Source organism: Sapajus apella, unplaced genomic scaffold (genome assembly GCF_009761245.1).
Source record: "Sapajus apella isolate SASKATOON/1434 unplaced genomic scaffold, GSC_monkey_1.0 scaffold20, whole genome shotgun sequence".
Lineage (NCBI taxonomy): Eukaryota > Metazoa > Chordata > Mammalia > Primates > Cebidae > Sapajus > Sapajus apella.
In genome coordinates, this window is record NW_022436960.1 from 21807167 (window position 1) to 21830354 (window position 23188).

Below are 23188 nucleotides of genomic sequence, written 5' to 3' on the forward strand. Positions count from 1 at the left end.
GCCCAGCTGTTTTGTATTTTTAGTAGAGACGGGGTTTCACCATGTTGACCAGGATGGTCTCGATCTCTTGACCTCGTGATCCACCCGCCTCGGCCTCCCAAAGTGCTGGGATTACAGGCTTGAGCCACCGCGCCCGGCCAGGCTGGTCTTAAACTCCTTACCTCAAGTGATCTGCCTGCCTCAGCCTCCCAAAGTGCTGGCATTATAGGCGTGAGCCACCACGTCCAGCCTTGACCGCAATTTTTTTTTTTTGAGATTAAGTTTCACCCATCACCCAGGCTGGAGTGTAATGACATGATCTCCACTCACTGCAATCTCCGCCTCCTGGGTTCAAGTAATTCTCCAGCCTCAGCCTCCCGAGTAGCTGGGATTACAGACATGCACCACCACCATGCCTGGTTAATTTTTTTACTTTTAGTAGAGACGAAGTTTCACCATGTTGGCCAGGCTGGTCTTGAACTCCTGACCTCAAGTGGTCCACCCACCTCAGCCTCCTAAAGTGCTGGGATTACAGGCATGAGCCACCAAGCCCGGCCCTTGACAGCAAATTTCTTAATGACTAGAATTCTGTATTTAAACCTCATTATGGTAAATGCTGCAATGAACATAGGATATCCCTTTGACATGCTGATTTCAAGTCCTTCAAATATATTCTAGAAATGGGATTCCTGGATCATATGGTAGTTTTATTTTTAGTTTTTTGAGGAACCTCCATACTGTTTTCCATAATGACTGTACTAACTTACATTCCTACCAACAGCGTACTGGGGTTCCTTTTTCTCTGTATACTCACCAATACTTGCTATCGTTAATCTTTACACAATGGAATACTATTCAGGCTTAAAAAAGAGCAAAATCTGGTCATTTGAGACAAAATGGGTAAATCTAGAAGACATTATACTAAGTGAAATAAGCCAGGAACAGAAAGACAAATAGTACATGATCTCACTTATATGTGGAATCTAAAAAAAGTTGGACTGATACAGGTAAGATTAGAATGACGGTTACCAGAGGCAAGGGGAAGCAGGAATGGGGAGTTACTGGTCAAAGGGTACAAAGTTTCAGCGAGGCGGGAGAAATAAGTTTTGTTATCTATTGCACAGTAGGGTGAATATAGTCAATGATCAGGCATTGTATATTTCAAAATAAGTAAGAGAGTAAATTTCAAATGTATCAACACAAAAAAATGTCAAGTAAGTGAAGTGGTGAATATGTTAATTAGCTTGATTTAACCACTCTGCATCTATACATACATCATAACATCACATTGTTCTGTATAAATCTAATATGATTTTTCACTTAAAATAATATAAACTTAAAACAAATCCCATTACAGGCTAGGCAGGGTGGCTCATGCCTGTAATCCCAGCATTTCAGGAGGCTGAGGCAGGCAGACCACTTGAACCCAGGGAAACATGGTGAAATCCTGTCTCTACAAAAATAAGCCAGGAGTGGTGATGTGCCCCTGTATTCTCAGATACTTGGGAGGCCAAGGTGAGAGGACTGCTTGAGCCAGGAAAGTTGAGGCTGCAGTGAGCCGAGATGGCACCACTGCACTCCAGCCTGGGTGAGAGAGTGAGACTTTGTCTCAAAAATAAATAAATAAGTAAATAAAATAGAAAATAAAAATCCCATTATGGTGAATTATTAATATATCATTACATGGTTTCCATATCATGGAGCTATTTCTATAGTGCTTTGTGACTTGAATCCCCCCAAAATGGGGTATAAAAAAATCATGTTTTTTTTTTTGTTTGTTTTTGAGACAGAAGTTTTGCTCTTGTTGCCCAAGCTGGAGTGCAATGGCATGATATTTGCTCACTGCAACCTCTGCCTCCCAGGTTCAAGTGATTCTCCTGCCTCAGTTTCCCGAGTAGCTGGGATTACAGGCATGCACTGTCATGCCTGGTTAATTTTGTATTTTTTTAGTAGAGATGGGGTTTCTCCATGTTGGTCTGGCTGGTCTCAAACTCCTGACCTCAGGTGATCCACCTGCCTCGGCCTTCTGAAGTGTTGGGATTACAGGCGTGAGCCACCACGCCCGGCCCCATGTTATTGTTTTTTAAGACTAACAGGCACAGGACTGACACACACATGCACATACACACACAAACACACATATATAATCTAACTCACTTGATATATATACACATATTTTATGTATATACATACTATATATATGTATATATATCAAGTGAGTTAGATTATATATGTGTGTATATATATAAATCTCACAAATCACTAAAGAACTAAAAGTATATATATATGTTTAATGGTGTGTTGTGAAATAATGATGGCTATTACCTTCTTAAACCCTCTCCATCTAAAATATTTCAACAAATAAAACAATACTCCAAAATATTTCTAAACTCCCAGGAGAAATTTCAAAATTATATTAAATGATTGAGGGTGACAGATTTGAAGTTGCTTATACAAACAACTTTTTCTCTATTCTGTTGAAAGCTTTTTACTTATTAAATTCATATGAAGTACAACAATGAGTTGCTTAATTTTCCTTATGCAACTTGGCTATGCATTTATGGGAAACAAGAATTCTGACAGAATGTGATTATGCTGCCCAATGGAATAAATTATATAGGGGTATCACCTTCTCAGTGTTCAGCTTAGCAGCTGTTGCTACAAGACAGGCACTTTAAAACTCACTGGCTTAAGCACAATTCAAAATTGCAAAATCGTGGAAACAAACCAAACCAATGAGTGGATAAAGAAACTGTGTTATACATATATGTGACAGAATACTATGCAGCCAGAAAAAGGAATGAATTAACAGCATTTGCAGTGACCTGGATGGGATTAGAGAGTCTTATTCTAAGTGATGTGACTCAGGAATGGAAAGCCAAACATCATATGTTCTCACTGATATGGGGGAGCTGAACTGTGAGGACACAGATGCATGAGTGATACATGGACTTTGGGAACTTGAGGGAAAGAGTGGGAGGGGAGGAGGGGATAAAAGACTATAAATATGCAGTTGGTTGGGTGGTGGGTGTACCAAAATCTCACAAATCACCACTAAAGAATTTACACATGTAAGCAGAGACCACCTGTACTTCGATAACTTATAAAAAAACAAACAAACCCAACTCACTGGCTTAGATTTATCACATCCTAAAAAAATCTAAATTTTATAATAGCTAGAGAAGCATTCAAGTCACATCACTGTGATATCTGTCTCTCCTAGGATAGCTTGATAACTCTATTAGCCATTCTGCAAATTTCTTTAAATGCCACATCTTTTATTTTATTTTATTTTATTTTATTATTATTTTTTTGAGACGGAGTTTCGCTCTTGTTACCCAGGCTGGAGTGCAATGGCGCGATCTCGGCTCACCGCAACCTCCGCCTCCTGGGTTCAGGCAATTCTCCTGCCTCAGCCTCCTGAGTAGCTGGGATTACAGACACGCACCACCATGCCCAGCTAATGTTTTTTGTATTTTTAGTAGAGACGGGGTTTCACCATGTTGACCAGGATGGTCTCGATCTCTTGACCTTGTGATCCACCCGCCTCGGCCTCCCAGAGTGCTGGGATTACAGGCGTGAGCCACCGCGCCCGGCCCACATCTTTTATTTTTAATTATTTAAAACATTATATTCTTATAATAATTTCTAATCCAATATTTAAAAAGTATTTTCATATTCAAAAATCAGCAGTACAGAAGAATACCAGCTGAAAAGTTTCTACTTGTCTTAGTTTGCTTGGGCTGCCATGACAAAATACCACAGACTGGGTAACTTAACAGAAATTTATTTTCTTACAGTTTTGGAAGTTAGAAGTTCAAGATCAATGTCCTGTGAGGGTTGATTTCTGGGGAGATATCTCTTCTTGACTTGTAGACCTTTGCCTTCTGTGTAGGGACAGCTCTTCTTTCTTTCTTTTTCTTTTTTTTTTGTTGAGATGGAGTCTTACTCTGTAGCCCAGGCTGGAGTGCAGTGGTGCAATCTCAGCTCACTGTAACCTCTGCCTCCTGGGTCCTGGTTCAAGCAATTCTCCTATCTTAGCCTCCCAAGTAGCTGGGATTACAAGCATGAGCCACCATGCCCAGCTAATTTTTTTGTTTATTTTAGTAGAGACGGGGTTTCATCATGTTGGCCAGTGTGGTCTTTAACCTCGTGATCTGCCCAAAATGCTGGGATTACTGGTGTGAGCCACCACACCCGGCCTCTTCTTTCTTTTTTAAAAAAATTTTATTTCCAATTGTTATGGGTACATAACGGGTATATATACGGGGTACATGTGATGTTTTCATACAAGCATACAATGTGTAGTAATTACATCAGGGTAATTGGGGTATTCATCTTCTTAAGGACAATAATTCTACTGGTTTAAAGTCCCACCCTTGTGACATCATTTAGCCTTAATTGCTCCCCTAAAGGCCCTACCTCCAGATACCGTCATATTTCCCAATATATGGGATTCCCAATATTAGGGCTTCAATGTATAAATTTAGGGGAGACATAACTCTGTCCTAATATCACTCAATCCCTAGTCCAAATTCCAGAGAAAACCACTTCAAGCTATTTTCTGATCTTAGTCACTGTAATTGTATTACCTACTTATGTACTTTTTTTTGAACTATAAATATTTAGATGTATCTTTTGGCTGCACATAATGAAGATTAGGAAATTACAACTGACCTTTGTATAATATGGGTTTAACTGTGTGGGTCTACTTACAGGCGGCTATTTTTCTACCTCTGCTACCCTTGAGACAGCAAGACCAGTCCCTCCTTGTCCTCCTCCTCCTCAGCCTACTCAGTGTGAAGATAAGGGTGAAGGCCTTTATGATGATCCTCTTCCACTTAATGAATAGGAAACATATTTTCTCTCCTTATGATATACTTAATAATATTTTCTTTTCTCTAACTCACTTGATTGTAAGAACATAGTATATTATACATGTACAAAATATGGATTAATCAACTGTTTATGTTATTGGTAAGGCTTCTAGTGAACAGAAGGCTGTTAGTGGTCAAAATGTTGCTCTATTATTGTCTTGTAGTTTATACAGTTATTAATATCTTTTCCAATGTCTACCTTTCTTTCTTGATTTTCCCTCAAGTGGTTTACGTTTGCCCTTCACTTCCTGTGTTCTGATATTGTATAAGTACCATTCTGCACATGTGCCTTTTCATTCATCCCCTTTCACACTAAGTGGACACTGTCAATCTTCACCAGCTTAGGCAAATGTTCTCCTTCTGTTCCTTCTACGTTTTCTTTAGTACTCCTTTGGACAGACGTTGGGCTTGGAGACGGAGCCTCTGCAGCTTTTAACTTTCGTCTTATATTTAACACCTTTGTTACTTCTTCAACATTCCAAGGAATTTCCTCAACTTTAACTTCCACTCCTTTTGGCAAAGTTCTTGCTTTGGCAATTTCATTAAAAGTTTGCCAAAACTATTTCTTATTTTTGATTACTACTATTGTCTTAATAGTAATTTTGTATTCTTTTTGGGTCTGATATTCTCTCCGATTTCTCTGATGTTATTAAGTGGAATTAAACAACAATATTCTGTTTTTGAATAATCTCTTTTCTCTGGAGAAATGTTCTTTTGTTCATCCTGGCTTTGTGTGTGTGTGTGTGTGTGTGCGAGTTCACGTGTATGTGCGTGTGCACGTGTGTATTTATTTCTCTCAAATATCTGGCAATTTTTTGGTCTTGTTTATATTTTTGACTGAAGAATGAGAACAGCTAATGTCAGCAGATTGTATAGATCTTTTCCCCCAAGATGCCTCTCCCTGACTTCAGGTGGGGGTAGCGGGGGCTGCTGATGGTAATGCCTCAATAATCAGACTTTACTTATGTGTGAGGGCAGGAAGTGGGCCAGTGGGCTGGGGTCCCTGTTTACAGGAATCATTCACTTTCTTTGAGATATTAATTGCAGCAAACAGTGCATATGCCAGTTATTCTAGCTGAATGGAGTGATGGCAGATGGGAGGGTCCAAGTGACACAGACTTTCAATTAATTGCCCTAATTAACCCTCAGTCCCGTGACCTTCAGGCTTGAAAGGCTCACTGGGACTCTGCAGGGAAGCACATCCTTCTGCATCTGCAGTCTGATCCTGTCAGTGTGTTCTAGGCTTCAGCCTCCTCTATTCCTAGTTAATATCAACTCAAGGCCATAGACCTTCCATCTTTCAGAAAGCTATCAACATCTTTGCTTTGCTGGTGATTTCATTTCCCCTGTTTCCCATGCAGTTTTGGCTTGATCTCATTTTAAATTTCTTCCCTATCATGTCAGTGGGATTTGAAAGAAAGTTGATAGGTGCTGGGACTCACTCTACCACTTGGAGCTGGAACTTTTATAGCTTTTAAAACAGAATGCATTGCTGCCAACAAGTTTCTATGGCATCCTCTAGGCACTCAGAATGAATGAGAACCACTCAGCTATGTTATAAAACAGTTTTTCCCCAAAGTAGGAGCATTTGTTCTCAAACTTTTATGGCAGATCACCTGAGGCTGAGAGTTCAAGACCAGCCTGACCAACATGGAGAAACCCCATCTTTACTAAAAATACAAAATTAGCCGGGAGTGGTGGTATATGCCTATAATCCCACCTACCTGGGAGGCTAGGGCAGGAGAATCACTTGAACCCGGGAGGCAGAGGTTGCAGTGAGCTGAAATTGTGCCATTGCACTCCAGCCTTAGCAACAAGAGCAAAACTCCGTCTCAAAAAAAAAAATTATCGTGGTTATAGTTTTCTTCTTTTTGCCCTCACTTTTACCTTATTGCCACTCTCGTGGTGCTGCACTGTAGTACCCTCTTCTTATTGGCTGCTTCTTTGATGCAGTAGATTATCCTTAAAGAAAGAGTCAATGAACTTTGAGAGTATTTAAAGAGACACTCTTTTGAGAAACATGCATGAGCTTTAGGAATGAATTGTGTAACCTCCTCTGTGACTAGCCTGTGGCCGTCTATCCTCACTGATTTGAGTTTATCTTCAGAAAACTGAAAGGTGCTCGATAATGTGAACTCTGAACAGGACTTAAAGGTTTATTGTCTTCTTTAGTGCACTATTTAAATTCCTAGTGTCAATACCAATCATTTGCTGGATATATTTGGTTTCATTGTTTTTTTCTCTCAGTGATCCCTGTCAATTAATCATAATTCAGTTCACAAGGAGTAAGTTTTTCACGTAAAGGCCATTTATGATCAAGACACAATGTTATACTTTAATTATTGACAGTCAACAATTTATTTCTTAATATGGATTTGTTAGCAAATGTGCGAATTATTTTTCTTGTCTTTCGTTTTAACACATATAATACTAACTCCTCAAAGAAACTCACAGATTAAAAAAAAATACTCCAGGACTTGGCACAATTGTTTCATAGGAAGAAAATTTATTTCATGTTGTGAGTGCAAATTTTAGTAACAATTCTGTTGAAGTCACTTTTCTAGGATTCTGTTTCCAAAGCATTAGTTCAGCTATTCAAGATGAAACACATTATTTATCAAGGTGTGGTATTTCAAAATGTCACAGGAGAGAGACACATGACAAAAGGTAACACATTTGTTTAATTTCATTAGTTACAAGCAAACTTCTAGGTCAGTAATGATTTTAGATGTTCATAATATTTCTATTAAGATGTGCAAGTCTCAGTGATAGTGATGAATGGGTATGACTAGGGAGAGATTCCAGGTGAGTCCAGCAGGGGCCATCTGTGGGGATCCATTAACCACACTCCACAGCCTTAAAACAACAAAGAGCTTTTATTTCGTGGTGTGGTTCATGAGTGCTCAGAAGTAACGTCATCTCTGCTTGGAGACTTTTCTAGCAGGACATTAGGGGGCTATCATGACAGGTAACCTGGAGCGCACAGCTGTAGATAAAGATCCTGACTATTGCAGGTAAGGAAGAATTATTGGGAAAAAGAGGTTTTATGTCTAGTGATCAACAGGGCTGGAAAGAGCTGGCAGTTTCAGAAAAGAAGAAACCTCTCTTGACAGCTTAGGTATCACACTGTAATAACCTACCCTGGGCTAGCATAACTGACTCCATTTTAGCTGTAATCTCCAACCTGGCTTCCCCCTCCTTACCGCAGCCCCTTTGGGTGCATAACTGGGTCATGCTGCACTTAGAGGCATTGAAGCATACTGTTCTTAACACGTGTAACCACGTAACCATGTCCTGCTTGGCATACCTCCCCCCTGCTATTGTAAGAAAAAAGTTTCCCTTTTATCATTGTGTAGAAGGAGCCTGATCACCCCCTTTCTTGGTAATTGTATGGAAACCACCTATGCCTGCAGCCTCTTCCTCTAACCTGCTTTTCTGCTTCTGTAAAATTTTACTTCAGGCAGGTACTCCCCTCCCCTACCTAAATCAAGGTATAAAACATAATCAGGCCCCTTCCTCAGGGCCGAGAGATTTTTAAGTGCGAGCTGACTCTCAGTCGCCGGCAATAAAAGGACTCCTGAATTTGAACTCAGAGCGTGGCGCTTTCCTTCTAGCTCGCTTGGATACAACAATGCTGTGGGCTGGAAACGGCAAAACCGATCCCTAAAGACAAGCAAAGTGTTTTGAAGTGACTCTTCATAGTGAAGTAACAACTCTAAATAACCAAAATTTGTAACCATCATTTATTCTTTTCTATAAACGCACATCTGTTTTTGGCCTTCTAATTATAGCTGGGTAGATCTAATAATTAAATGAGAGATTCAGATCCAGCCGAATATGGTCACTCAATTGAATTTTTGGTTTGGATATCATAACCAAAAGTGAACCAAAGAAAAAATTTCTAGGGTCATATGTTTAGGCTCCAAGGAGAAGGAGACAGCAGCCCTAAAAAAAAGGAAAAACAGATTCTACTTACTTAGTGCTCTTCTTTCTCTTTATCTTAGAAATGTATGTTTCAATGGAAAGGGATATACTAGAGTTTTAAAATTGGAAGACGCTATTGGACTCCTTCATTTCTACAGATTTCTGAGGCCAAGTGATTTGCCTGAAGTACCATATTTAGTGTGCAGCTTGTTTAATTAATCAACAGGGGATTGAGTGTGCTCTGCCCATAATTCCCACTTATTGCTACTTAGAAAGACTTTCTAAAGTTCACATCTTTTATGCTATGAGGCTGGCCAAGAAGAACAATTCTTAGTTTGCTAGGCCACATAAGCTGAAATCTTGCCAGTTTTTCCAGGCATCACATCAAAGCAGGATCACATCAGGTGGATTCTTGTGAAGAGATGATTAATAGGTTGAGTTAAAAAACAAACAAAGCAAAACAAAACTCAAAGCTAATTCTTTCCCTCCTTCATGTCTCATAATAGCTGTTCCTTGTATGACAGCTCGTTGTGTTTGGCTTTTCAGTTTTAAGAAAATCAAATTCTCTTTGTATCAGAGAACATCAAGTCGAACTGAGCCAACATGGGACTGATTTTATCTTGTGGTCACTAACCAAATTAATAGCATTTTCCATTTGCTGAATCTTTAGTATGAAATGCTATACAAAACTGAGAAGCTCTATATTGACATGGCTCAGTTAATATTTACTGAACATCCTACACAATGTCATCTCTGGACTTAACATCAAGAAAGTCTTCTAGAAAGAAGATTATTTTGTTTTCACCTGGGATTCAAATATTCTGGTAGCCTAACTTCCTTCTTGGAGACAATGATTAGGTTGATACTAATCACTCTCCAGAGATAAACTCTTGCCCCATGAAACATTGAAATACTACCTGCACAAGAGTGAGGGCAGCTGGGTGTTGGGGGTGTCATGGGATTGGAATGCATATTTAAAAAACGATTCTTTTGTAAGTTCCCCCACCATTGTGTGTAGTGTAGTGTCAACTTACAAAACTGTTTGCATATACTCTTCTGAGATTTGGCCCCTCTTCTTTGGGGTTAAATGGGAGCTTTCAAGCAGTTCATAGACATCTTGCATGTTGGGGAGACTCTGCCTCATGTCCTGGGTAACCTTTTGAACCCGAACATCAGTGCTGTTCTTTGGAGGAACCCTCTGCCCCCGGTATGCCTGAGCCTGGCGTTTACAGATGCCAAACTTGCTGAGTAGGATGAACACATCCCTCTGGAAGGTCTTGGTGAAAATAGCATAGAGGAATGGATTGGCACAGGAATTAAGTGGATAGAAGAGGACCAGCAAGATTTTGGAGTTGCTAACGGTGATGAGAGGCTTGTTCAGAATTGCTGACAGAGCGTAGAACGAGATTGGGGCCATGCACATGAAGTCAGTGAAGATCAACACAGCCATCCTCTTGGCAATTTTGGTATCTTTGTCCACTGGGTTGTACTGCGGATTTCGGACTGTGATGTAGATCTTCACGTAACAGGAGCAGACAATGATGAAGGCAACTATGTTGAGTGTAAGAACAAAAACAATATATGCCAAAGCCAGAGGGGTCTCCGTGTCCATGGGCAGGCAGATGCTGACTTTGGCATAGCTACTTATTCCCACCAAAGGGAGCAGGGCAAGAAGGAAGCAGCAAACCCAGCCCCCAAACATGATGGCACATGCGTGCCTGAGGCGGATCTTCCGATCCAGGCGCATGGCAAAGGTGATGGCATACCAGCGCTCCAGGGTGATGACCGTCAGTGTGTACACAGACAGCTCGCTTGCAAAGACAGTGAAGAAACCAGCTGTGTTGCACCCAGGGCCTGTCTGCCAGTCAATGGCATGGTTGTAGTACTCAGAATGAGTGTAGAGGTCTACAGAGGCGATGAGGAGTAGGTACATCCCCATGCAGAAGTCCGCAAAGGCCAGGTTGCACATGAGAAAGCGGGGGACATTCAGTTTGTAGTGGCTAGTGAGGAGAATAAGCAGAACAAAGACATTGCCCAAGAGAGCCAGCAGACTAACAAACCACACCACAATTCTCAGGAAGCTGTAGCCCATTATGTCTTCGCACGGGTTGAACTCATCCGACTTGGGGGTACACACCATGTCTTCATTGTTCCCACACACGGTGTAGTCATAATGGCTATCAAAAGCTTGCAGGGTGTCTTCCTGGGGGTTTTTGAGTTCCTGGCCAAAACCAATGATCTCATCCTCTTGTTCTTCAAAGAAGACATAATAATGAGCGTTGCTAGGAGTATCCTGGGACTTGGACTTTTCCTTGTACCCAACCCTGTTGTCACCCAGATTCTCTTCATATTCCTGGTAGAAAGCGCTATTCAAGGCATTCACAGATTTTCTCTGGCGCAAGCTCTGCATATTGCTCTCATTACACATCAAAGACTCAAGGATTCTGCAAGGCAACAGAAAACAGTTAGTACCTGGCTGGGCACAGTGGCTCATTACTATAATCCCAGCACTTTGGGAGGCCAAGGTGGGTAGATTCCTTGAACCTAGGAGTTTGAGACCAGCCTGGAAAACATGGTGAAACCCTATCTCTATGAAAAATGCAAACATTAGCCAGGTGCCTGTGGTCCCAGCTACTTGGGGGGATGAGGTGGGAAAGGTCAGAGCGTGGGGAGGTCAGAGCTGCAATGAGGCTAGACTGGGCCACTACACGGTAGCCTGGGTGACAGAGTAAGACTTTGTCTCAAAAAAAAAAAAGTCAGTGCTTGCTTAAAATCCACAAATGATTCCTACATTCACAAAAACATACAAACTACTTACTATGATGTACATAATTCTACAAGATTCTACAGGATCTGGGCAGGCCTGTTTCTATTATGTCATTCCTATGACCTCCCCTCCCCTACTGTGTTCTAGTGACATTGGTCTTATTTCTCTTCTGCAACCACTTCAAGAAGAGTGATTAAAAAAATAAAGTGGCCAGGCATGTTGACTCAGGCCTGTACTTGGCTGGGCATGGTGGCTCAATTCCAGCACTTTGGGAGGCTGAGGCGGGTGGATCACTTGAGGTTAGGAGTTCGAGACCAGCCTGGCCAACATGGCGAAACCCCATCTCTACTGAAAACACAAAAATTAGCTGGGCGTGGTGACGCGTGCCTGTAATCCCAGCTACTTGGGAGGTTGAGGCAGGAGAATTGCTTGAACCTGGGAGGTAGATGTTGCAGTGAGCTGAGATTGTGCCACTGCACTCTAACCTGGATGGTGACAGAGCAAGATTCTGTCCAATAAATAAATAAGTAAATAAATAAATGAATAAATAAACTGTGGATGCTGGAGCCAGTCACCTTGGTGGGACCCTGGCTCTGTTATTGACTAGCTTGGGCAGGCCCATGAAACTTGGTTAATTCATTCGTAACATGGGACAATGGGACTGGCTATTTCATATAGGGTTGTTAAAGGATTTGATGGATTTATCTCTTTAAGCCTCTTACAATAGCACCTGTAGCTTTGCAAATTCCATATGGTATTATTGTTATTATTATTAGTCCTATTTAGAGCTCTAGAACCCTATGTTCCCATTGCCTGAAAAACCCATGGCTGCCTCTACTCATCATTATTTAGTTTCAAACTCAATATTATAAAAATTTTAAAAAATTTATGCATTTTTAGTAGATACAGGGTTTTATCATGTTGGCCAGGCTGGGCTCAATCTCCTGACCTCAAGTGATCTGCCCGTTTCAGCCTCCCAAAGTGCTGGGATTACAGGCGCGAACCACTGTGTCCACCCGGCCTGTTTATTTTCTGACTTCCTCCACTAGACAGTAAGCATAATACAAGAGGGAATTCTTGCATGTCCTATTCACAACAGCCAAGCAAATAGGTGTTTAGTAAGTATCTGTTTAACAAATGAATGAATGGACACTACCATACGGGCAGGCTTGTGGAAATAAGATTCAGTTTTTTCCCTTGTTCACCAGACTCACAACAAAAGGGATTCTTTAACTTGGATGGAAGGGCAGATTTCGAATGATCTCTTGGGTTCTGGTTAAAATATTCCTCTTCTAAACTGTTTGGAGGCTAAGGAGAAATCCAGACACTGCCCCTGAGGTCCACTTTAGCCTCCCACCCAGCCCTGGTCCAGTCCTCAGTGATGCATGACATCAGTGCAAGTTCACTATCACCATCCTCTACTCCCCTCCTGGCTTTTTGCCCAGTTATGATGCCCATATTGGCCGTGTGTGTGTGTGTGTGTGTGTGTGTGTGTGTGTGTGATGGAATGTCACTCTGTCACCCAGGCTGGAGTACAGTGACACGATCTTGGCTCACTGCAACCTCTGCCTCCTTGGTTCAAGTGATTCTCCTGCCTCAGCCTCCCTAGTAGCTGGTATTACAGGCACCTGCCACCACATCCAGCTAATTTTTTTTTTTTTCATTTTTAGTAGAGATGGGTTTCATTGTGTTGGTCAGGCTAGCCTTGAACTCCTGATCTCAGGTGATGCGCCCGCCTCAGCCTCTTGAAGTGCTGGCATTACAGGCATGAGCCACCACGCCTGGCTGCCATACTGGCCTTCTTTATATGGCTGTTTTGGTTTCTGTCCTCACACCTGGATCTGATATTTTCTGACTGCAATTATGCATGTACAAAGTCAATCAGTAAATACATAGAAGCTGAGGGGCGCTGAATAGACATAATGAAGGTGGATTAGGAGAACACAGTACACAACAGGGGAAATAATGCAGAGTAAAAGTGAAAAAGTAAAAGAATTAGAGAAAGCCTGGAGAGAAAATGAAGGCCTTTCCTCCTTTGCAGGCTTATAAGCAGCCTGATGTGCACATAATATATCATTGTTAATATTGATGAAGATCTTATAATATTCCAGTCTATTCCATTCCAGTGTTTTCCATTCAGTTTCTCATTTAATCTTCTCAAAACTCCTATGAGTGATAGCATTACGATCTCCATTCCCAAAGACTCAGAGTGGTTAAGTAACTAGGCTTGGGATAACACAGTCTGAGAAACGGCAGAGCTGCGGTATGAACCCAGCTGACTCCAAAGCCCGCAGGCATGTAACCAGTGAGCTGTGACGTTTGCAAGGCCCAAACTGATCAGGTAACCCAACTATTTGTGTTGTTTATAAGTCTGTTCTCATGATTGTGGCATCTGGCAATATGTGTTGCAGTATCTAATTATGAATTGTACCTGGAAACCAGAAATCATGTCTGCATAACCTCTACAAGATTCTATGAGACCTGGTGTGTCTCTCTCCTGTGCCATCTATTACCCCCTCTGCTCTACAGTTTTCCAGCGACATTGGCCTTATTTCTCTGCTGCACCCACTTTGGGTCCACAGGGTCATTGTGTCCCGTGGATTTCCTGTTTCATATGGATGTTTCCAATTTCCTCTCCACCTGGATTTCAAACCATGAAGCGTCTTCCCCAAAACAAAGAAATGAATTCCACTTCCACCAAGGTCTTTTGTCACTTATGCCGGGTCCCTGCCACTTACCCTCTGATTTTCTTCTGATTCTTAAAAGCACAGCAGTGGCTTGGATAAGAAAGGTCAGCCCGTGTAAGGTGAAGGAAACTCAAGGAAAGTGGAAGTTTCTTAAGAGTCCAAGTGTTTCTGGCTATCAGTTCCTTCAGGTGCTCCAGGCCTTTGGATGGAAGGGCAGTGACACTGGTATGAGACACGTCCCTGGGAGGAAGAGAACAGAAAAATGCAGAGAGACAGTGAGCAGCCAGGGCCTTCTAAGCCTTGGCCAGAAAGTCAAACAGGTCTGAGGTGAATGGGGAGATGACATGCTCCTTTCTTTCTTTTTTTTTTTTTCTAAATATCAAAGCTTATTGAAATAAAATATAATCTATAATAAAAAATACTACAGGTATTATTCACTGGTTACAGTTTTAAGTATATTAACAAAAACAGCCAACATTTTAATCCAACAATGACACTATCTTTGTGATACAATAACAAACATGGAAGTAAATTTTGAAGAATACCAAATAATTCTGTCAGAAATATTTTATACTTTCCCATCTATGTATGACTTTTTGGGAATATCCTCCCAAAGTGAAACCTTTGAAGCTGAACACATTGTTTTTAAGAATTAAGTCGTTTTAGAATAATTAGTATTTAAAACAATATATTCAGTTCACAGAAATTCAGCTCAACCCTAAGTTGGGGAGATGGTTTTAGGTATCTTGATTTAAAAAAATGTATTTCAATACTCTTTCCTATGAATCTCTAGGGTTGCTATTATTTCTTAATTGAAATTAAAGCTGGTCATAAAGTAAAACAGATGAATTATTTCAAAAGTAAAAAGAGTATTAAGATAGAAAATGAAAGAAGGAGAAAAAAATAGGCACTCATATACAATTTATATATTTAAATGCTTTGAGAACTCAGTAGCCAATCTCGGCCTGGCACAAAAAGATCTTTGATATGTCACAGCAAATTGACCCAATTAGTCCAACAATAAAGTAGAGAAAGAAAACTTGTTTCTCTTCCTTGCTGCATTTCAAGATAATTTTCCACTTGGTACTCCTCAAAATACGTGCCTCAATCCAATTGTTCTGCACAATTCAAGGAAAAAGATTCAGATGCACTAGCTTTAGGAAGTGACTTTCAGGGTACCTCTGAAGTTTCATAAGCAAACATGATCCATTTTGCTGACTGCTGTGTAGCAGTCATATACCAATCTCCTGTCCTACTTGTAATGTGTGAATCTGTAACAAGTTGACATTTATTAAGCAAGGTAACAAAAACCTCTGAGGGCTTTTCAAAACCTCATCTTTAAAAATCTGTAAAACAAAGATACCCTATGTACCCTGAAAAAAATGCTTATTTCACATAATATGTGAAAAACAATAAAAATTCTGACAAAATTGAGAGACATACAAGACAGGTCTTCAAGGATTAAATACCAATGTTAGTCTTAAAATATATTGCAATTATGTTTACAATGTAAGATTTGTTAAAAATTTTTTAAAAACACATTGCATTAGTTAGAACTGCTTTGTAAGGTATTTCAGTTACAAGGCCTATTTTGGCAGGTCACTGATTTGAGAACTTAAAATGGGAATTTCAGTTTCTTGACTTTTTTTTTTTTTTGAGACAATGTCTCACTCTGTTGTTCAGGTTGGAGTACAGTGGGGCAATCTTGGCTCACTGCAACTTCTGCCCTCTGGGTTCAAGCAATTTGCGTGCCTCAACCTCCCGAGTAGTTGGGATTACAGGCATATGCCACCATAGCTAGCTAATTTTTTTTTTTTTTGTATTTTTAGTAGAGACAGGGTTTCAGCACATTGGCCAGGCTGGTCTCAAACTCCTGACCTCAGGTGATCCACCCATCTCAGCATCCCAAAGTGCTGGGATTACAGGCATGAGCCACTGCACCTGGCCAGTTTCTTGACTTTTTATTTACAGCTATAAAATAATTATGAGAGCTGAAGGAGCCAGGATCACCTTCCAAAACATTTTATTTTGTGCATCCCTAATTTATGAGGCATTCTTGCTTCTCAAAGCAGGATATTACAGTGCAGATTAAGACATGCTCCTTCCTTCTACTAAGTACATAAGCTGAGCTCATGGTCTAAGGAGGGATATTAGGCTTCTAAGTCTGTGTTACAGGAACTCCTTAGAATTCCAGCATCTAGCAATACAAATGCTATTTCCACTGTCGTTTTATTCTATTCATCACAATACATGCAAACTCTTGGAATCAGAGAGAAATGCCCCCATGATTCAATGATCTCCCACTGGGTCCCTCCCACAACATGTGGGAATTATGGGAGCTACAATTCAAGATGAGATTTGGGTGGTACACAGCCAAACCCTATCAACTGCCAATAGTCAGATGCTGAAACACAAGCATAGCCTCTTTCTCAATGTTGAATTCCCTCCCTTCTCAACCTCACAGCCCCTACACACACTCAAAATGATCATTACCATAGTGGCAAAAAGGTCGGGCTCAATGCTACTTGTGAAGGATACAAGGTTAACTTTTCTTTTTTTTAAGTGTTTATTTCTTTTAGACTCAGAGACAGAATGTAATTAACAAAATGGATTTCCATGTCCTGGCAGGGATAGTGTGTCAGATGACAATGCTTCATTATTTCCTCCCACCTGTTCCAGGAGTAAGCTCCCGGAAGAGTGAAAACATTTAGTACTTATCCATATTTACTTGGGAAGAATTGTGTGCTAATTCTATATGCTAAAAACTGCTTTTTGTGTTTCTGTTTGTAGGTTATTTATTCAAAAATTTAATCCAAGGTTGATTTACACCTCTCATTATTTAGCCTGTTGCCCGCGTCCTCTAATTAATTGTAAAATCACAAGTAAAACCTGCTACAGAACATAGTATGCATGGCTTTTGCCTTTGCTATTTGGTCCTGTACAATCTTATTTCTCTTCTTTCATTATACAGATAATTGAGACTTGTTATGGGCAAAATCATCAAAAATTGAGAAGAGTGGTGTGGAGAAGTCAGAATCTTTTGGGGTTTGAAAGGTTGAAGTCAAATTTATGTAAAAATAGCACAGAGCCTAGCAGGCACTCACTAAAAGATAGAGTTATTTATACATAAAATTGCAAAGAAGGAGCAGTAGAGAAGTAATTATGGTCCTACTTGCTCAACAAAGAACAAACTTCAGATTCTTTACTGTTAAGAGCTCTTGGCTAAAGAGGGATAATTAGTTACCAAAATGGTTCAGAATTTACAAGGTTTAGAGCATTCTGGCAGCATTGTTTTCCTAGGATTCATTCTCAGCAAAAATTCTTTTATGTGCTGCAAGTTTTTAACAAGGTAAAAAGCCCTTACTTAAGTAACTTTAGCAAAACCATACTAAAGAAATAGTTTATGAATTTGTGAATTATCTTTAGAGAAGAAAAGCTACTCTAGTTTACTGTTTGGCCAGGCAGAGATAGGAAACATTTACTCAGACTGAATCCCCAGATGTAAAAGGTATGACCATTTGAGGCCATTGCTCTAGAGAGTGGCTCCCGGTGTTTCAGAGAACTTTGATTTCCAGGATGATAGCAGTTGCACTTTCAGTTGGTTGAAGAAGTACAAAGGTGCGCATGATTTTGAGGATCTTTGCACTAACTGCTTTATCCCTCTCCCACCAGCAGGCAGCCCACTAAATGGGGACTGCTCTGCAAGTGATTTCTTAATAATTTTAAAAGTAACCCTGCCAAAATAGATTGCTATGACTTGAAGTATTAATTCTTTTTTCTCATATTAGTGGCTATGGTAGTAGGAGATGCTACAGATCAGTAAATTAGGATTTTGGGGGAAACCAAGCATCCTGAATTGTCAATGTGACTCTTCTGTTCTGAAAATTCCTAGGGCTGAAGCAGACCATTCCCTGTTCTTGTCAAGAAGTCAGCATGCACACTCTTCTAGAAAGATCATTGCCTACTTTCTGTCTTCAAATTCTTTCATAATCTTCCTCGTGGTCCCTTTGCTGTGCCTCTGGAGATGTGGGTGTGTGATTTAGGAGGGATGACCTACTTTTGTTGCTTCCCCAACAGTTCGGCTCCTCTGGCATGGGTCTGGCTCTGTGCACAAGCTAGGTAGTGCAAGACGTCAGTTTGTCTTGTGTTTGCAATTCATTTCACAGTCGGTGAGCAGGGCAGCCTAGCATGCAAGCCTCCTCTGGGTTTGCATCTACAGGAGGTTCCCTTCTTATCCAAGAGAGCTGCACCAAGAGCTCCATTTGGTGAGCACAGAAAGAAAGTCAAGGAGCTCCAGGCTGATGAGGTATTTGAGTCTCGATTTCCCTCCCCTCAGAGGGAGATCCAGTCCCTGGCAAATCACCAGGAGGTGGAGATTAGCAGTCCCAGCTCAGTGGCTGTGACAGAGGTATCTAGGAATAATATAGTCAGGGCTGAGGTGAGTTGAGGGCCACAAACTTTAATAGGTTATGCAACTATTACTACTACTTCCATGGGGGCCAGCCTTACCTGCTGAGTCAGATTAGGTTGTCCATAATATGATTTCAACACACCATTCCAACACTATCCTTTGGCTCAAATTATGGTATTTTTACCCCTCTCGACACATCCCATGTTTTCCTGTACAGTGGCCTTTGTTTTCTCTCATAACTCTATCACTGTCTGTCACAATTCTGCCCCTCACCTGAAGCCCATCTCAAATACTATCTCCTTTAATAAAGCTTTCACTGATCACCCTAACTAGAAATGGCATGTTGAATCTCTAAATATCTCCTATGGCTCCTTTTACATTAAACTTATGTTACAGTTACTTATTCACATTTCTTCTAAATTGATTGCAACCCTTTTAAAGCAGAGGCTTTGTCTTATCCTTATAACTACTGGAGCTCAGCAGGTGCATAGAAAAATGCCTGTGGAATAAGGGAGTAAATGGACCATTCGCATTAGGGTTGGCAGACAGCTGGTGGCCAGGACCAAAACTGATTTTATTTAGGTCAACAGTTTTATCCTGGAACACAATTGAATGATAAAACGATAAAAATCCAATAAAAATGGGCAAAAAAATTGAACAAACACTGGGTAAAAGAAAATATACAAATAGCTGACAAGTACATGAAAAGATGCTCAACATCCTTAATAATCAGGGAAATATGAATTAAAACCGCAATGAGAGGTCCACTAGAATGACTAGAATTGAAAAATGACAATTACAAGCACTGGCCAGTATGAAATGCTCATACCTAGCTGGCGAGAATAGAAAATGAGACAAACATTTTGGAAAACACTGTAGTAGTATTTCCTATAAAGTATATATAAAGATGTATATATAGAAACAGAAATCTATCCTATGACCTGTCAATTTTACTATGAGATTTTTATATTAGAAAAATAGCATGTCTATGGGAGGTAGGGTGAGGCATGAGGAAACTTTCTGGGTGATGAAAATGTTCTAAGTCTTAACTAGGCTAGAGTAATATATTTTTGTCAAAACACATCAACTTGTACACTTAAAAAACTGTACGTTATTGTATGCAAGCTATATTTAAAAAATAAGTTTGCTTGGGATCATCCTAGAAAATCATGTATTCAGCTGTGTTCTTCAGGCATGCTGGAAAGGACCCTGCCACAAATTTCCAGCCACTTAATACTAGTATATTGTGAGGGTCATAAAGACTTTAAAAAAAAGAAAAGAAAAAAATACCAAGAAATATGACAGTGCCACATCCCTTGAATTAATTTGATCAGCTAAAAGCAAGAAAAGTTTATTTTTGAAGTTAATACCTGTAATGCAAAGCCAAGGATGTTATTACAAAGATTTGCTCTTCTTAGAAGGTACTTACTCAACAATATGCTAAATGCTATATTAAAGTGGGTTATATAATTCAGAATTTAGAGAACTCTGATTATCACGAAAGGCATTGCATTTCAGTGTGTTCTTTCCTTTGAGATTAAAAACACCAAGAGCTTGTCTTTCAAAATAAGATAAAGAGAAAACAAGGTAATCAAAACTGGAAAATATAAAAATGGAAAATGAGATTGCATATCTTGATTAAAAATCAATCAATAAAAAACATTATTATACTTCCAAGCTAAATTTAAAAGTCTTTTTTAAAAACAGCAAATATTGGATAATGGATCTTTTGACTCTAGATATTGCACCTGTTTTAGATTAGATTATCTTTTCAGAAGTGACCTTGAAAAACACTGATTAATTAAGTGGGTAAGTTCGATTTTTTTTTGGTTGACTGTTAGAGATGACTGTATTCTCCCACAAAAACCTTATGAGGCAGAAATATATATGGCATCTGACCCTCTTTTCTTTAGATGGAGTTTAAGATTTTCCAAGTTTGGCTTTTACAACAAAAGGCAATGAAATCATGGCTATTTGATGTTTAGTTACAACTCATCAAATATTTATTGAGCACTTACTGTCTTCTCTTTTGAGGCAGGAGGGTTATAAAAAGTATAAGACACTGCTTATTTCCTCTGGGATCTTAAAATCTAATTATGGGAAGAAGATATGTGGGAAAAAATAATGAAGATTTTGGCAAAAGATCAAGACAAGAATTAAAGAGATGTCACAGTGCATGCATGATTAGTTAACAAATTCATTTTAAGACAAAAGCTGTGCTTGGAAGTTCAGGAAGGAGACTGGGCTCTCCTTTGCTCCTTCCTGATTTTCCTCCTATTGATCTCTTATATGCTGATTTCTCCATTGTCTTCTCTTCTTATGCTTTGTGGCTTTGTTTTAAAATTAAGTTTTAACTATTATTAAAATAATGCATGCACCTATTTTTAAAAAACAAATTATACTGGAAGTTTGATAATACAAGAGGCAGCCCTCCCCTGTAGTCTGGTGTCTGATGTCCCAGAAGTGACCCCTTTTAACTTCTGATATTTCCTTCCATAAGCGTAAGTATTTCTTGATTTATTGGTTTTAGATTGTATCCACTGACTCTCTACTAGAGAAGATGAGGATTTGCCTGTCTTTTATCATCGCTCACCCCCGCACATTTCCTCTCCTGACACACTCCTCTACTCTCCTGAAATAGTTTTATGACATGTTTGGTTAAACCCATATTCAGTATTTCGGTTATTGCAACTTTGCATACTGCACTTTCATTTCCTTTGTCATGCAACTGTTTTTTTTTTTCCCCCTATAAGATGTCCATCTGTCTCTCTCTTTTTATTTCGAAGTCTTGGTTTGAACAAACCTCTTGCTACGTTTTCTACATGCCCCAATGTTTTATAAAACACCTCTAAAACCAGTTTTTCACACAATGAATTTCATCAAATAATCTATCAATCCTTTTTTTTTTGAGACGCAGTCCTGCTCTGTCGCCCAGGCTGGAGCGCAGTGATGCGATCTTGGCTTACTGCAGCCTTTGCCTCCTGAGTTCAAGCAATTCTCTCACTTCAGCCTCCTGAGTAGCTGGGACTACAGTCACGCGCCATCATGCCTGGCTAATTTTTGTATTTTTAGTAGAGACGGAGTTTCACCATGTTGGCCAGGCTGGTCTCAAACTCCTGACTTTGAGGGGCCTGTCTGCCTCCGCCTGCCTCCACCCTCCAAAGTGCTGGGATTACAGGCAGGAGCCACCGTGCCTGGCCAATCCTCTTTTATTTCTAGAAGACCTTCCTCTTGGAGCTGTTCATTCTTCAGCTCTGATGTAGTTGTCATATTCTCAAGACTCCTAGGACCTCCCTTTGTGATCATCCTGGGAATTCTATTTGCTTCTTTTCTGTGTTGATCACTGTTTTAACAAAGTTCTCATTTTTCTCTTTCCTGGTTTATGCTCCAAGAAAAGTAGAAGAGGAAATCAAGGTTTTGAGACTTTGCATGTCAGAAAATGTCTTTATTTTATCAATCATGCTTGATTGGTAGTTTTTAAAAGACTTTCCCTTCAGAATTCAAAGGTGTATTCTTTCTGTGCTCTTCTTTCAATGTTGCCATTGAGAAGGTTGATGGCATTCCAGTTCTCCAGCCTGCACAGGCCACACGATTAATCTGTCTAGACATCTTTAGTTTATTCTTTTCATCTCATTGATTTCATGTGTTATGATGTACCTTCACGCTCTCCCACTTTTTCTTTTGCCATATGTGTTCTCTGTGGATCTTTTTATTCTGAAAACTCATTTTCTTTATGAATGGGAAATCTGCTACATTATTTTCTTTTTTAGTTTTTGTTTTATCTTCCTAAAACTTTTGTTAGTTGGGTTTTGGATCTCCTGGCTTAAATTTCTAATTTTCATATTTTTTCTTTCCTCTATTTCATATATTTTTTTGCTCTCTTTACTGAGTGCTGTTTTTCACTTTGTCTTTAACAACTTCTGCTTAATTTTTTGGCTTTGGCTTTCATATTGTTAATTTTCAAAAGCTCTTTCATTGTTTTCTGAATATTCCTGTATAAGGAAGTATTTTGTGCATGTTAAACACTGTCTCTCTGAGGATATTTGTTATAACTTTTACAAATGTTTTCTTGTGATTCTTGCGTTGTCTCTGTTCCTTCCAAGTTCCTTTTTCTGTTTATTCTAGTCCTTGTTTTATATGTCACCACTTCTATTCAACATAGTACTGGAAGTCCTAGTTAGAGCAATTAGGCAATAAAAATAAAAGGCATCAAAATCCTAAAGAAAGAGGAAAAACTGTCTCTGAGTTCAGATGACATTACATATAGAAAACCCTAAAGCCTCCACCAAAAAAACTATTAGAGCTAAGAAACGAATTCAGTTAAGTTACAGGATACAAAGTCAACCTACAAAAATCAGTGGTGTTTCTATAAATACACAACAAACTATCAGAAAAAGAAATAAAGAAAACAATCCTATTTATAATGGCATCAAAACCAAACCAAAAATGGAAATGAATTTAAACCCAGGAGGTGAAAGATCTGTACACTGAAAACTACAAGACATTAATGTTTCTCGTGTCAATGGCTTTCCTCAAAGGTCTG

General features: G+C 39.7%; 1 protein-coding gene across 2 annotated transcripts in view; it reads right to left on the reverse strand.

The window, feature by feature from the left end:
• Positions 1 to 7328: 7328 nt before the first annotated feature.
• TSHR (thyroid stimulating hormone receptor) overlaps positions 7329 to 23188 on the reverse strand; it is a 151482-nt gene continuing 135622 nt past the window's right edge. For both annotated transcript variants that reach the window (XM_032287722.1, XM_032287720.1), the window contains 2 exons: positions 14286 to 14474; positions 7329 to 11224 (listed from right to left, as the gene is read on the reverse strand). In XM_032287722.1, coding sequence (XP_032143613.1) covers positions 9811 to 11224; positions 14286 to 14474 — 1603 coding nt within the window. In that variant the 3' untranslated portion in view covers positions 7329 to 9810. The remainder of the gene's footprint in view (positions 11225 to 14285; positions 14475 to 23188) is intronic.